Genomic DNA, 17,219 nt, shown 5'->3' with positions numbered 1-17,219 from the left:
GATCAGGCAGCCAAAGCCTGCTGGTTGAACACTTTTCTCCTGTTTCCAGCAATACTTCAATTTTGTGGCCTAACACTTTCAAACCACCACATAATGCAAATGCAAATTTTAGAATTAATGACAACTTGGATGTTTTTGAGACAGGAACGTGTTTTGTTTCAGGAACTGGGATTACCAGATTTGGAGAATTGAGCAAAATATTTGAAATATGTTTTAATTTCAAATATGCACTATGCTTATAAGATTCCAGCTTTTCAAACCAGCTTTGTGACTGCTTCATGCATTGGTTATATTTATACCCTCAAAGTGCATAGAAGTTTTAGAAAAATATCCAAAACAGACAAGACAAAGCTATTAAGGACCCTCTAGCAGGGGAAGATTTTGTTGTACTGCACTAAATAACAGAAATAGCTTGCTTTTTTGTCTCTTGTCTATTTCTAGAGGCTAATGCTTCCCAAGTTACCCACATGAACCATAATTTCTCTGTGCTTTAGTAACCTTTACCAATCCAAGTAGGATGTTGTTGCAAAGGAGATGATTAGCAGGAGCTGTCTGCTGTGCATGTCCCTTCTGTCCTAAGCAGGCATTCCTATACTGTAAGAAAAAGTAGTTGACATATGCATATATATGCAATGGTTTTGCTGTGTTTCTTTGTTCTTATGGCTTTCTGTGCTGGAATCAGAAGTAACTACTACTGCTAAAATCTATTCCTTGGGAAATGGCTTAGTTCAAGTTTCTTCAGTGTAACTCTTTTCCTCTGCTTCCCTTAGTGCCCAACAAAGAAGCAGTCAGGTTAACAAAAGTACAGTGGGAAATCAGGTAGGCACCTAACAGAGAATGGATAATGGCATGTGCAAGTTAACCCAAGCTGTTTGGTTTTCTTGGCTGCGTTTATTTGCTGTAAGTGTATCATATACCTTTTCTTCTTCAGACATATATAAAATGCATTATCATCACCTTGTTTTCTGAATTTTTCAGAGCCACCTGACTTTTATTGTTATCATCATTTATTGTTTACTATTTCTGCTACTGCTTGCACTGCTGGTTAGTGTCTCCCCTCCCATGCCATTTAGTGCATTGAATCTTTCATGTTACACATCAGTGTATTTTGTCATTAACTGCAAACTTGTGAATTTCAGAATCCAAAATGCTGGTGAGTACTTGCTTGTATGTGCTTTGTCGTAATTGTTTTACTAGTTCTTATATGTTCACAGTTTAATAGCAGTGAAGGGGCAATTCAGCAAGCAAAAGCAGATTTGCCTTTACCTCTTCTGAAAACTTTCAGTTGACTTCACAAAGATGTTAACTGTGTACCACAGGCCTTTCTCAAAGTAAACAAATAATAACTGGTTGATGGTCTCAGATTAATTGGCATTTTCACTGAGATTCATTAATGAAATTACTTGTTTCTTTTTATCACATAAGAATATGGGATTGATTCTACAAAATGCTAAGTGCTCCTGAGCTTTGCTGCTTTCTTTGCTTTTGTGTGGGCCAGGGGTACTCAGTACTTCACAGGATCAATCCTTTTTTTTTTTTTTTTTTATATATGAGGTGAAAATAATGAAAATGCTACAACTTTGAGGGTTTCTGCTCACTGTGAGGGTTTTGCAAAGTCTTAAATAGAGAGAAAATGTTATGGAGTTACTATGTACTTTTAAAGAAAAAAAAATTCTAGTAAAAATAGGCAATGAAATTTTGTATAAATAATTAGCAGTATTGAACATCTTCCTCATGTTTTCATGTGCAATTTGGTCAAACAATGCTTAGGAGGTGAAAGGTTGAGGCTTTCAAATGTGACCTCTGAGTTTAGATCCCCCAGGTGATAAACCTGACATTTCAGAAAGTCTGCTGTTGTAGATGAGAATTCTAGCATTTTTTGAAAACTTGGTCATCTTTTGGGGGCTAGAAATCCAATCTATTCCTTCCACCAAGAAACTGCTAGTTATTTTTGAAATGTTAATTAAAATAATCCATTAACTTTTTGGATGTGATAGTCCCCCATAGCCTGACCAGCATGAGTGGCATATTTGATGTAATATATGGTTTGGACTAAAATGAAAAAAGTTGAAAGGTCTAAACACTGAAGTGGCTTCAAAGACTGCTCTCTTCCCTCTGAGGGGAGATATCCTTCTTATCTAGCTATGCTGGAACATGTGTCAAGCACAACAACTGTCATCACTTTGGAGTGGCCCATAAAAGGAAAATCGACCAATTATCTCACTCTTCAAAATACACAAATAAAATGAATGATTTTTTAATTAAGTGAATGTTTTGTCTCTAAAGAAGTGGAGAAAAAGCTTGGTGTTTTAAATTAAATGTTGAAACTTGATTACTTTTGGTATAAAGGACTTTGCTGAACCTTTTATTTTAAAGATAATAAACAGATGTTTGTAAGTTAATTGTTTGGAGTTGAAAAGAATGAGAAAATGTTTCCAAAATAAAACTTCATTTTTGCAATTTGCTATTTCAGGGAACCAATCTACCGCCTTCAAGGCAAATTGTACGAGCTAAGTTCTGTAAGCTTTATTGTTGCTTTTTCATTTAGCTTCTCAGAGGGCAAAGTTTGTCTCTAACTCCTTGGTTTGTTAAATACTTGCTACTAAACTATTTAATGTTAAAAGTGTCTTGTCTGTAACACTTCCTCAACAAAGTATAATTGCAGTTCATCACTTAACTGCCACTAACCTGCTGTTACAAGTATGAACTAGTGTGACTTAAAATGTTGTAGAAAACTTTGATTTAATATTTTTATAATTTACTGAGTTTCTCAAACTAAAATGACTAACTGGTGTTTATTTTATTATATAACTGGAAAGCAGTTTTTATCTGATGTAAGTGCCTCTATTCATAGTAAACCCCTTTGAAAGGTGAGCAAATAAGTTTCTTGTAACCAAAAGGAAACATTAGCTCTTACGTAAATAAACATGCTGTTTATGGGTACAGGTACTGTTCTTGGTATTTTGTTTATGTAAGTACATGAGTTACTTTTGATAGAAAAAGTGAATTTTATTAATAAACTTTAAAATATTTAAAGCCTTTTTAGCATTCTTTTCATAGCACCAGGAGCATCAATATATCATGGACAGATTCCTTTCTAACCCTTCCACCTCATGAGTAAATAAATATGTGAATGCTTTTAATATTACTAATTAGAATTAATTGTCTAAACGGTAGTTAATTTTATAACAAGTTATTCTTGGTTCACTGATGGTTAGGTGTAAGAAGTAAATATCTATTGTGTGCATTCTTTGCTAATATCTATGATGAAAACATAGACGTTTTTCCAGTTTGTTGCCACATTATCAAATTACATTAGTTATTATTTCAAATAAACTGAAACTAATGTTCAATAAAGGAAAAAGGACTAGGCAGCATTGATTCTAACAGCAGCTGAATTGAATCTCTTGGGAGATCAAGATCATTTTCCCAAAATAGCGGGATGCTTATTTGCAATCCATTGCTTTTCTGTTTTGTAGCTTGCTTTGAACTGGAAAGATGCAGATAACTATTTCTGTGTATCTCAGAAATAAGATGAGCACAGCAATATTGCATTTTTGGAAGAAGTGTAATGCCCATTCCTCTTAACATGTTTTTTGCTGCTTTTCCCTCTACTACTAATTTATCCTCTCACGCTTAAACTTTGGCCTTTTTTGTTTGTCTTTTCTTTGCTACCGCCTGAGGTTTTGACCTGACTCCACAAAGTTTCTTTTTAAGCCACAGGTTAGTCTGTCTTCTAATTTGCTTGAAATAATCAGTGTAATGCTTGGTTTTACACAGCACACTAGCAAGATCTGGTTCCTGAAAGCTCACCCACTCTTAACTCTGTATTTTGTGTGTTGAGATTTGTTATGTTGACTAAAATTTAGTGTTTAAAGCTTCCCTTCATGATAAACCTTTGAAGACGAAGGTGTCTTTGCTCCATGTGCCCAATTGATACTCTGTGTGTCATAATGCAAGATACTAAAATTATGGAGTGTATATATAATAAGTTAATTATATAAGTATATGTAATTTATACAAAATTCTTTTTTGTGTTTTACTTCTGTGGCAAAATCTGGTGCTGTGCTTGAAGTAGCCCCTGTAATTAGAGAAGGGGCTTAATCTGAATTATGAGTTTCAAGTCGCTGTCCAAGTGGTTTGGAAGTTTGAGTTTGAAAGTGTTGTTTGACCTGTCCCTTTTATAACCTTACACCAGCAACCTGATTCACTTGTTCTGGACATGAGTAGCATTCAGACCCCATCAGTTGCTAATTAACTTTTTCCCTAGTAACCTCTTTTTTTCTTTTTAATCCTGCTTTGTAGCATATTTTTCTGCTGCTTTTCTTCAGATGTACTTAAATCCTGTTACCTTGCATGACCCAGGAAAAAAAATGTGTTTACAGAATTTTTTTAAGGAAGTAGATGGAAATGAAAACTTGTGCCAGGGTCAGTGAGGTGGTCATGAAACATCATGGCAAGGCTGTTCTGTTAAGAAATCCCACTGTTTCTGTAAAAGAGGTGGTGCCCATGGACAACCACAAGATGCTAAATTTTGAAATATCCTTGAATGAGACATGCTGCTGTTGAATTTTTACCTTATCAAGACCAGAGATGTATTGGTGTTCTAAATGGCCTTTAACTATACTTATTTTCTAGGTTAAGATTTCTTTATGATTAACTTAATCACTTGAATCTTTGTTTAACTACATTTGGAAGTATGTTTCAGTTTTTTCACTACGAAGTCTTTTGCTTCAGTAAAGATTAATTTTTTTCTTTAAAGTAGATGTGTTTAGGACTTAAGCCACTGTTGTTATTTTTAAGTTATGAAATATATTGTGCAGTGATTTTTGGGAAAGCAAGGTCCCAAGATCTTGGTTGTATCTTCAGTATCAGAACAGATACGATCAGTTTATGCTCTGACATTTTGCAAATTACAGTGAAATAGTGTATTAGGTTTCCCCTCTAACCTGTTGCTCCTTTTTAGCCTCTGTAGAGCGAGATCTTCATATTTGAACCCAAAGAACCAATAGCTTGTAAGGATACCTCAGAGTAGTTTTTGCCATTTTTATTCTCTCAGTGTGCTTACTATTTGGTAACACAGTATGAGAGTGATAATAAGATACAGTAGTTTTAGGAGTTGCATGTTCAGAATTATTTCAATTGAGTTACATAACACAACTTTAATAGAGTTATGTTAACTCCACAAATGCTGCTGCTTGTATTGTTGTGGAAGTAGCCAGCCTCATGATTTTCACACTTATATTTCTGTCCGCCAAGTCAAGTTCACTTATCTTGAAATCATCTTTCAAATACTTATTTTAAAGAAATTGTACACTTTCTGATTTTCAAATGTATTTTTTCTACAAATACCTTATTTGATTTAATGGAATGAATAAGTCATGCAGCAATACATAAAATGTACCTATTGTGTCAAATCCTGCTTTCCTGTTTATCCATTAAGTGATGGAGAGTAAGAACAACAGAAATGGTTTGGGTTTTGTGCAGCTGAACTATCAGAAAATTACTTCCTTCTGGCTTGTTCATGTGCATTCGAACCGTCTAAGTTTCATTTTTCAGACACCCAGATTAGGTATCAGGACCCTGAAGGAAGGAACTGTGTCATCTCTTGTTCATCCTGTACATGGAGTCTAACTACCGGTCAGAATATTGTCTTCACTAGCTTCTGGCAATGCCCATATTTTTCACCTTCCTGAAGCTCATAACTCATGTCACTAATATCCGGTTCGCACGGAGTGACATTTAGAAATATGATAGAAAATATTGAAATGGATCTATTTAACCAACCAGAAAATGTACTAGTGAAAACAAGAATGAAGCACACTAATTTTTCAAGCTGAAGTATGAAAAAACGTGGCTAATGCAATACTTTAAAAAACACGCGCCCCCATCAGAGTTTCTTCAACTTCAAAAGTCTCTTTGAAAATCTTTGCCACTTACTGCCCATCGAAGTATGCTTATTTCTAAAGTACAGCTTGAGTTATTTTTTGAGAAATTGGCTGGAGTCTGAAGTGTAATTCAGCTTCCTTGGAAAGTAAAACTATGTTGCTTAATCTCACATTGTATTGCACTTACATGTTGATCTGAGATCTCCCTCCCCTCTGAGCCCAATGCTGGTACAATTTTGAAAGTGTAGCTTTTTGTAGTTACCAAATGTGCCTGAAAAAAAGGAGGAAAAAAAAAAAAAAGAACATGAGGCTTAGCACACTAAGCTCATCTTCTCTCTCTTGATGTCCCCTGGAACTGCTTCCAAGTATTTTGGGTAATTATGATCTGGTTTAGTGTCCAGCATATTTTAGGGAACACAGTACTCTGTTTTCCCAGAGAGGTATAGATAAACAGGTCTAGAAGTTTGTACGTGAAAAACACGTACCCAAGTTACTGCTACAGCCTGGTGGTGCCCTGCTCTTCATGCCATGTGTGGAAATAACAGCTGCATCTAGTCCTCAGCACACAGGATTTTTGAGGAAACAACTGGCAAGTGTTTGTATTAACAAGTCAGCTTGTTTCTGTCCACAGCCAGTGATGGTTATGCATCTATGGGGAGATGTGTTGGACTGGAGCAAGACAGTCTTCTGGAGCTATGTAATTAATGTAGTTCCTACACTAGGAGTATTAAAAGCTTCATTTCTTATTAAATGGCTTGTATAGTTTAGATCTTAAAATTTTGGCTTGGTCTATTCTGAGACCTCTACCACAAATGTGTTCTTGACAGATTGAGAAATTTGACTAAGAACATGCTACAATCTGTGGTAATGAAGGAAAACACTGAATGGAATAAGCAGAGAGTGCTCCTTACCTTCCCTTTTAAGTGTTCATCACCTGTAAGGTTCTTGAACATGCTACTTGGGTGTTTCTTACTGGTTTGTTTCTAGAAAGCACCTCTTTATACCCACTGTGACATCTGCCTTCAAATCTTTTACCCTAAGATATGTCCAAACCAGTTTTCAGTAGCGTGCTGGCCCAGCTTCCTGTGCTTCCTTATGTGGATATCTGCTTTATAGGGAGCATCACAGTATTTTTGATTGCAGACAGCATGGTTCAACAGCATCCTCTTATTTCAGTTTCTTTATAGCATAGGAATAACTACCTTTGCACATTTGCTGTGAAGCGTTTACTCTGCTTTACAAATATAGCTGACCTTGTTGTGGAGTAAAGTTCAAGTGGCTGGGAAACCTTAATTTCCTGGAATTTTCCTAAAATTCCTTTCATTTGCATTTGTGTAGTTCACTGCAGAAAAAATTTAAATTAGCTTGGTTCCAAAACTTGTTCTGTGGCAGCTGCCTGGAGGCCAAGTACACTGGCTATATGTGCATGTTGCTTGTTCCCTGTTAAAAACTTACTTCAATAAACATAAAATAAAATGAGGATTTGAGTAATCAAGTTCACCATTATGTTTCCCTTGTATTTGGGGAGCATTCCATGTCTAGTTGTACTCAGTAGTGCCCCTCCTCCACTTGTTTTGTCCTGCCCAATGAACATAAATATATTAAAAAAACAACAAAAAAAAAAAAAAAAACAAAAAAAAAAACAAAAAAAAAACCAAACAAAACTTGTGCAGAAACATTTGTTGTACAGGCTATTCCATCTAATCTGCTTGTGCTATACCATCTCTCTACAGTAGTCATGGCCAGTCCTCTCATAGTTTACTGAGTCTTCAGAACCAAATTGATGCTTTGTTAGTGATTTTCTTACAGGCTGAAAACCTGCAGACTGGTTTTGGTTCTTCAGTGGTTTTCTTCACTGGCCTGGATGGTTGTAAATGGGAAAACATGATGATCTTACTTGAAATGGAATTGATACTTTTGGATTATGTGCATTACCAATACTCTTAGCAGCTTTTCAGGTGCAACTTCTGATCTCTTTCTTTGGTTTAGTTATCAAATGTAACTTAGTTCCTTGCTCTGTGCAATACGAAAGGTGTTTTTCAGGGAGTTTATGTGAATGTGCATGCTGAATGGGAGTGAATTCTCATTCTGAAACTTTCATAGATGACAATGAATAGATGACAAAATATTGATCGATGTTTTCCTCTGGTTATCTGTTGATATTGGAGTTACTAGTCTTGTAAAGCCCTATGAGAGGAATGTTACAGTTGTGTATTTCTCTCAAAGCAAAAGGAAACTCGTGTTTGATCACACAAGTCCATGCTTGTGGGACTTGTTGAGGGAGTTCTGAAGGCTTTCTCTGAGCACTTCTATATTCCATAAACCAGTTCTCATGATGATTTTCTCTTTTTCACCACTGGAGTTGTTTCATTCCTCCTAAGTTTTCTTTTGTCCCTCTTTCTCTTTGTGTGATGTAGCCTTCTGGCCTTAATATTTATAGGTATGCTGTTCCCATCCTTTGGCTTGTACTTTATGAACTTCTGCTTTACCCATTTTTCTCCTGATTTTTTTGCTGCCTTAGGTATTTGTTTCCTCTTTTCCTCTTCTACCTTATGAGAAGAAAATAGCTTTCATATACCTCTCCTAACCACTTCCTACCTTAATTTCAAATTAACTGTAGAAGATCTGCCCACACTTTGTTACTTAATTCAACCCCTTCTGAAAATTCCAAATGCGTGCCAGAAGCCACTTGCTTTGCTAGAATCAAAGGGCTTTTTCTAGTATTCAACTTTACAAATGACCTTGACAATTAGACTAGAACAGAGTAGTCATATATAAAGTTGTATGGACTTTTACAATTTGTTATTATACAGCAAATAAATATCTTCAAGTTTACACTATTCTTAATGAACTTACACTTGCTGTAAGTACCGTACAATACAATAATATTTAGGCTTCTCCTTCTACAGCCTTTTGAATGAACTGTATTCACTTTGTTAATTTTTTTTTTTTCCTTGAATGATAAGAACCCGCAAAAACTCTTGAATATGCCAGAGACTGAAAAAATGTGCCTGTTTTTATTTAGCAATTCTTTATTTGAAAGAATGAATGCAACAGCAGGATTATGTCAAGTGTGTAATGAACTAAACTTGTGCCTGACTGCACCTCTGCACAGGTAATCCGCAAAGGCTGGCTGACCATCAACAATATTGGCATCATGAAAGGAGGATCCAAGGAATACTGGTTCGTTTTAACTGCAGAAAGCTTGTCCTGGTATAAAGATGATGAGGTAAGGAATGAAGAACTTTTTTCTGTTGGGGGGAAAAACCCAGTGTTTATTCAGTTTTCTGATAGCAGCTTAAAATATTAAATTAGCTTCTACAGACTTGAACTGAAAGAATCTCCTAAGGTTTTAACTGTGTTTTGTAAATTTTCTGCTTTTGATTCATGGGGAATGCTGACCCTCTAAGACTTCTGTTGAAATGTTGATAACATGAATATAGGGTGTTGTGTAGAGTGGTTTTGTTTGGGTTTAGGTTTACTTTTTTCCTCTCTTCCTGTGGTTTCCACACATTGGTCTAAAAAAAAAAGAAAAAAGGCCTGTTTTGGAATGGTCTGGTTATTGTCCTATGCCTGTTCGGTTTGCTCTTGCACATCTACAGTAAGTCTAGGTAAAATTACTTCTAAAAGTAACTACAGCAGTTGATTTAATGATAACAATTGTTCTCCATCCTCATATTCTGAGAGGATGAAAAGCCTGTCTGCAGAGTTCTGTGACTGGTTGGTGCAAATTTTCAAATATGACGAAAAAATGCACCTTGGTAAGAAACATCACTGCTGCTGAGTAAATCCGAGGTGAGTGATATGAGAAATGGAAAAAGCATTTCTGTGATGAACAGGACATCAAGGTTGTTTACTTTCTTTAATATGTTGTTAGGTGGCTTGTATGTTCTGTTTAATTATTTTTCCAACAATGTTGGTAATGACACGTACTATCCAAAAATCCATCAGTTTTGTTAATTTTTTAAGGTTAAAATGGAATTACTGTGTGCACTATCAGCTTGCAGTAAAGCCCTTGTGGGTTTTTTTAAGGTTTATATTGGTTTTGTTAGAAAAACTGGGCTACATTTTTTTTTAAAAAAATCCTGTTTTCAGAATTTTTTTTAAGTTAAAGGTTTTCAGCAAAACTTCAATAATTTTTAGGGTGAACCAGTTCACTGGATGAAAGAGGCACAGGTAAAGAGAGTTTTAAATGAGCTCTAAAACATCACTCAATCTTTCCATCTAAGTAATAATCAAAACAGGGACCTGATTGATGGGGTCTGTGCAGACAATTCATATTCTTTTTAAACAACCTCAGTATTTTGCTGCAGTGAATTTTCTAGAACCACTGGGTAGAGGTCCTGCAATGCATGTACATAAGCCAGAGTTTTGCCAAGTCCTGTTAATCCAGAATGTGGTACTTCTCATAGGTAGTTACTTCAGTAATAGAGTGGCTGTGGAAAACTGCACTGGTCAGTAGTGGTTTTTTCCTGATTCAGTAGCCATTTTGGGATAGACCTCAAGATTGAGGGACAAATTAGATTAATCATGAAGATTTTGCCCCTTGCCACTTTATTTAAGACTTAAAAGGATTCACATGAATTTACTATAACAGGAAAATGAGTGTGTGTCAGACAGAGGGGAGGAGCAAAGTGGTAAGTGTCAAGAGGGGAAGTTTTATTTTTAGATTACTGACATATTATTTGAAGCATTTTATTGCAATGACATAAAAATGAATTAAATGCAAAGGTGGTGTTACGAATTTTAAAATTTGAAGCTGTTGGTTTTTGTGATCTATCTTGAAACTACTAGAACTTGTCTTAAATTTGGTACCTGTAACTAAAATAAGTGATGCGGTGAGATTAGCACCCCATGCTATGTTCTATCTTAAGCACTTGGAGGTGCATCTAAGGTGTGCTGTGGCAATTTTTGAGGTAGCTTTAGTGTTGCTTTTTTGAGTCTGATCTTTGTTCAGTGTGCAGTGTAAAAAAACCTGAAGATATCTATGGAATGTCTTCTGCTATGCAACTTTAAAATAAATTGGTTTGATAGTGTGCTTGGGAGTGTCACCTGGGAATCTCAGAATGGTATGTGGAGGGAATTGGTTGCTGTCTGATTTCCATATGCATTTTTTAAACTGTGTCTTAATTATCAAGCAGTTGTGTTTTGGGAGTCATGAAAATACCAGTAGTTCATTCAGGCCAATATGGGAGATCGCTCAGGAATTTTTTAGAGTGGTAAGAAAAGATAGCAGTACAATATTCTATGCTTTACTTGTGGAAAAAATTCCCTCTTAAGTACACATTTGCTGTATAGTTTGATTATTCTGTCTTGGGAAAGTGTTCACAAGGTTATGTTGTTTTGGTTTTTTGTTTTTTTTTTTTTTTCATTTCTGGGCCTTTCTCAGTAGGACTCAAAAAAAATTAGTAAGCTCTGCTTTAGATACTTTTGGAAGGTGGTCAAAGGTACAGCTCGACCATTAGGTTAATCAAAAGACCAGTGACTTTTTTCAGAAACAGAACTACTGGCTTCTCAAAATAAAACAGCAGATATTTGATCTCCTGGCTGAATTCCAGTTTTTATAATGACATTTTGTCTCCTTAAAATGTTCTCCTCACTTTCAGCTTGGTTGGATAGTTGTCACATCCTGTTCTCAGATGATTACTGAAATGGCTGCATGTTGTTGTATTTTCACCCTGGTAAGATATGTAGTCTTCAGTGATGTGTGAAGTGATACCCATGTTTATGTGTCTGGACTGTGCCTGGCTGGCTCAGTATGGCTGTGCATGCTCTGAGGTCATAGGGAGTTCAGATCCCCCGTGCCTCCCACCTGGGCCGGTCACTTCTGCATTCCTTGCACAGTAGCAAGAGCCTCTTCATCACAGCTGCAGCAGAAGATGCAGAAAGTCAGGTCTCACCTTCATTCTGCCAGTGTTGAGCTTGTTCCCCCTGCGCCTCTACCCCTGAGTAAGGAATGTTAGAGCAGCTTGCGTACCCATGACCTCTGACAATGTACTTCACAAAGCTATAGTGCTTGCTAGGAACTCTAGGGCTACATACCCCTCTCTAGTGTAAACTGAGCCCTTTTTCTGTAGTCTACAATTTACTCTGAGTTGAAAATCACTCTCTGAATGCAAGTGGTTGCTTGCTAGTGCCGTTAGAAGGATGTAAATTATTTCCTTTATTTGTGAGCTGCAGCTTTTATAAATAAAGAATTCACTGCGGAATGCATTTTGAAGCAAGTTACTTTGGCAAAAGATTGCAGAATTTGTTGTATTATATCAGTATTACAAAAGAAACAATTGGTTTCTTGACATGGTTCTGTTGCTTCTCAATCACAACAGGATTTTATTCCTGATGAGATGGGAATCAGTGCCCAAGAATGCTTTTTAGGCTTACAAATACAGAAATATCAAGCTAATGTTTGAACAGTGTGGATAAAGCAGTTATAGTATCAGTTATGTGAATGCTAATCTGGATTATTTCTGATCCTGCATGCAGTTGCTTGTGTTTACAATATTGTTGAGTGACCAGAAACATTATTTTGTGCTTTTCCATTTGCTTAAAACCAAGCAAAAAAAAAAATACTGTGTGCCACTTTAAGGCTGTCGTAAATAAGTGCAAGGTTAGCACATTCATCGACCTCACAAATAAAGAGTTTTCATTCACAGAGTATTCGCTGTAATACTAGCTAAAGTATTATAAGGCATACCTACACACACACAAAAAGATTAAAAGCATTTTAGTTCTCAGTTGTTACTGCTTTAAGTGGTGAAAAAAGCTGTAAGCTTCTGTGCTAAGGTTCATTTGAGAGTCAACCTGCAAATTTGAAGTTTGTGAATTAGCCACTTCTACGTTAGGATAAAATGGACTTTGGGAATGTGGAACACTATTCTAGCTTGTGAATCAAAAAGGTCTTTGTTGTAAACGGAGGGATGCTGTTTGTAAAGTGGTGTAGCATTTTTACAAGGCATGGTCAAAGAATGTGATCTCATTCTTTCTAAAGCATCCAGAGATTTCACTGGCATTATTGGTGTGCAAAGGCTGTCAAGCTGGGCTCTAGAAGAACTTCTAAAAATGTGAAATTTACATTTGTTAGAAAAATTCCCTTTAGTCTTATTTCCAGATAAAATATTTCCATTTTGTTTCAATAAGAAAAGATTATATTATCAACATCTAGTAATAGATGCAATTTGTATTATAATTTCACAGTTCATTCCCAATTGTAAAATCCTGTGCGATTTGGGAAGGAGATATGAAAGTAAGTGAGAAGGTGAGAGAGTGGAAAGGGGTGAAGTTACTCTAAGGTCTGATATTGTGTCTCTAGAATTAACTTGCCACAAAGCAAGCTGCTCTCGGCTTCTGTGGCTGGCAGGAATGTTAGTGATTTTTATACCAACGATAACATAATAATGTGAGTTGCTTGAGCTACGCCTGAGAAGTAAATGGGAGGATGAAACATACAATGGTGCTGCAAAGCTGCGTATAAACAAAATTTACTGTTAGTGAGTTAATGAGAACAACTAGGAAAAGAGTACTATAGGAAGCACAGTAAAAATTTCAGCAGTGGGTTTTATTGTATTTTATAGGCAGTGTTGGTTTGACTCTAGGTGGGTTGCAGTACGCGGCTTAGTTACTGACCGGCCGTCTGAGATCCAGAGTGACTCTTGGCTGGAGCTGTTGGTGAAGATGCTCTGGTGTGTCAGAGCGGTTTCCCACTGGCGACTGTCCCTCAGGCTGGGTTGTCATGCGACTGCCTGTCTGTGCCTGCTGTACAGGTGAGAGGATGTTCTGCACAGCAAGTGTAGACAGGCAGACACATGACAACTCCGTCCAGCCAGTCCCTTGGAGCCATCACCGCTGGTGTGCAACAGTTTGTACCATTCCGGTTTGGGGGACTTTGGGGGGAACACACATAACAGAATTAAACTTTAAAACATTGGGAGCTGTAGAACAAGAACAGAAATTGATTTTATTCAGAAAAGAAGCATTTTGGTACATCAGTTAGTATCATTGTGCTGACATGTATCAGAGATACGATTTCAACAGACTGGTCACACTGCACATTTGGAAAACCAAAAAGGATTGAAGTCATAGTTTATTTTATATGCAATTCGCACAGGATTTTGCCTGCATATTGTACTTGCACATAGTAATTTAACCAGATGTTTTTACTCTTCTTGGAAGCACAGAAATACTGCAGTTCAAGATAAAGGATATGTTTATACAGTACATAGTTTCTAGGAGCAGATAAGTACAATAATCTTGCATGTTAAAAATAAAAATCTTTCTGTGTAAATGGAGGAAACTACTTGCACATTAACCCAGTTAAGGAGAATGTGCTGGAAAGGAAACTGGTTGCATTTTATATCTATTTTGCTCGTATATTGACGCCACACATGATATTTCTTTAGTATTTTGCTTTGCATATTATTAATATTTAGCTTTCTCTCAAAATCTCTACTTTGTAAGAAAACAAAACTTTATAGACCCTCAGTAAATTTTTTCAGTTAAATATAGACTATGCTATAGATAAAAAGCATGCAAATAGCATCATTTCACACCACAAGATGTGCTGCTTTGCTAGACATTCCTGTATATAGAATACATACAGTAGCTGTAATCCAATTTGACAGTGACATTTGCAACACCATTGAGGTGGTGTTTCAAAAGTGTAAAACACATTGGAAGCTTAAAGGGGGAAAAAAATAATTGTATTACTTTTCTATACAGATAAATTATTCTGCTTTTTAATGGTGCTTTTAAACCACTGTTGCTCGCTAGTGCCTCCATAGGTAAGCAACAAACTTGTGCTTTCAAACCGTTCTCAAACATATCCCATACAGAATAGCAGCAAAACACTTAAATTCCATCCTGAAAACTGATTATAAAGCAATGAGTTTACGAAAAGGCTGAAGGTATGTATAGTGTTGAATTTTTAAATTAAACCGATTAATAAATTAGTACATAATTATACATGTGTTCTAGCTCTACATCACTATTTTGACATAAAGAAAAAGATGCATTTTAGCTAATATACAAGTTGGAGTGTACAAAATAAGTTTATCAATTACAGGAATAAAATTCTCAATCTTAACAAGATGGAATAAGATGTCTTAAAAAAAAAAAAAGCACTAATCATGACTATGTCACACATGAAAAATTAATTCCAAGACATTAAATATTCTTACTTTGACTTTATAATACACTCAGATTTTTGTAGCTTTAAGTAAAATTTTAAGTGTATGCTTCAAGTTGGCATGTTTTCCTACCCACTTAACCATTTTGAAGAAAAACAAAAGTGGCAAATTAGAAGTACTTCTAAAACAATATAAACCACTGCTTGTTTTATAGATTTCATCAAACTTTAATATCTGCGTTTAGTTGTTAAATCAAAAATCTTTAGTCTGGGAGAAAATTAGGTCTCAGTTTCTGTGTTATGGATCCTTCCTGAAATAGCAAAGAATTGTACAGTAAAATTCCATTGGCAATCTGTAGTAGAAAAGGATTGGAAGAACAAAAGTATGCATTTTAATAGGTTGTCTGTTAACAACTATCAGGGAAGTTATGCTGGAAGTAAAAGTTATAAGTGGAAAGATTGTGCAGTCTTTCTAATAACTGTATACAAGGAGAATTAATCAAGCAATCAGCAAAGAGCTTTACGTCTTGAACTGAGGCAAATTTATTTTGCCTTCCACTTAATTCACTGGGTACTAATAACAACTGAATAGTTATCTCCACTTGGTTCTTATTTAAAAACTGATATTCCTTGAAATTGTAGTTGATTAGCTGAAAGGGCTTAAAATTTTTGGGTGCTGTATCTGTTTGATTCATTCAGTAACTAAAGGGCTTGAGATTACTTTAGAATACTCATAACCAAAAAAAATGTCATCTCAAGTTTGTCAATATTATACAGAGACTTATATTAAGCTTCTGACTTTAAATATTGGTAGCTTGGAAATCGAGTAGAGAATTGTATTCTTTTCAGCTGTAATCAGGACTTTTTGTTTAAGGGCAGGTTGTTATTTTTAGATTATGTTTTGCAATGCAGCGTAAAATGTACTGAAGTACAGTAGCATTATTCAGGAAAGTTTCATTCTTAACTGTGGCATTTCCTGTCTTTTTGTAGGTTTAAACCTGACCCTTAATATTATTTCAATTTAGACTTTTTTTTTTTTTTTTTAAATGCAGTACAGTTCAGGAAGCAAAGCCTTTTGCAAGTAAGAGTGAAATTATGCTCTTGATTAAAATATATTATTTAAAAAAAAACGAACCACAGTAGGATTTAGATTATTTTTTTGTTTGTTTTCCAATTACCCTAACAGATTTGGATTAAAAGATTGTAATAATTTAACATTCTATTTAGAAGTTTGGAATTTTTATGCAAGTATTTTGCTATTTTGGTTATAAAACTTTCCAATGATACTTGGGTGGTCTGCAGAAATGTCCGTGAATACACGGTGATAGTACAGAAAAGGGGGTAAGGAGCGTGGAGAGAACAGCAGTGTCTTTTAGTCTTCTGAAAGTACAGATGTGTTTAAATAGCACTGGTAACGGTAATACAGAAGATAACATGCAATTTAATGACAAGGCAGAAAAATGTCAAGTAACATGTTTTTTTAAAAGTAACTAGCTTTTTTCACATTTGGATGCAGATTTGATCTATATTTATTTCTGTAAAGTTGACTTCCCCCACCCTTTGCTTTTTTCTTTTTTTAAACATGAAAGGAATATATAGAAAAGTTTTTGAAATACTTTTCTTCCTCTTCCCTATTTAATTTTTTTTGAATGTACTAAAAACTTATGCTTGTTAAAGATGAAAGTACATCCCTTATATTGAAACACTCAACTATTTTAAATGTTCATAATGGCTTCAATTTGCTTTTCCTGGTTTTGTGCATTCTATGTTAATATGAACTGTATCATTTAGTTCATACACAGGCTTAAGCATTGAGATCGTCCTGGTTTTACAGAACTCTCACCATGGTTTATTATGCATTGGATCCTGCTAATGTTTTTAGTCTTTGCAAAAAGTAATGTTTGGCTTTTTTGTTTTTTTTTCCCTCTTGAAATATTTGGGTACAGCTATCTTGTGTTAGTTGACATGCATATTTAAAACCTCTTGTTTTATAACTATGGAAATCTTTTCTGTACTAATATGATCAACTAGAACTTGTTTCAACTAAAACAGCACTGTTTTCAGAACCGTAGGATCATTTAACTCACTTTGAAAATGTTTTGATTACTGACTTGAAGTAGATATACTTCCTTATTCATTCCTAACAATACAGCCTTTCTTTCCCTATCTGTTGCTTTCCACACTGCATTCCCCCCTTACCCCCCCCCCCC

At 35.5% G+C, this 17,219-nt stretch overlaps 1 protein-coding gene across 5 annotated transcripts in view; it reads left to right on the top strand.

Moving 5' to 3' along the window:
* LOC113483084 (dynamin-3-like) overlaps positions 1-17,219 on the top strand; it is a 196,710-nt gene that overhangs the window by 63,114 nt on the left and 116,377 nt on the right. For 3 of the 5 annotated variants that reach the window (XM_026854335.1, XM_026854333.1, XM_026854332.1), the window contains exons 19-21: positions 771-819; positions 3,706-3,723; positions 9,004-9,117. In XM_026854335.1, the coding sequence (XP_026710136.1) occupies positions 771-819; positions 3,706-3,723; positions 9,004-9,117 (181 nt within the window). Of the gene's footprint in view, positions 1-770; positions 820-3,683; positions 3,724-9,003; positions 9,118-17,219 lie in introns of those variants that run through there. The other 2 variants (XM_026854334.1, XM_026854336.1) reach the window with 2 other exon arrangements.

The sequence above is a fragment of the Athene cunicularia genome, assembly GCF_003259725.1.
Source record: "Athene cunicularia isolate RWA chromosome 8 unlocalized genomic scaffold, athCun1 chr8_part1, whole genome shotgun sequence".
NCBI classification, from domain to species: domain Eukaryota; kingdom Metazoa; phylum Chordata; class Aves; order Strigiformes; family Strigidae; genus Athene; species Athene cunicularia.
Note: the sequence above shows the minus strand (reverse complement) of the source record. Positions and strands in the feature narration are given on the sequence as shown.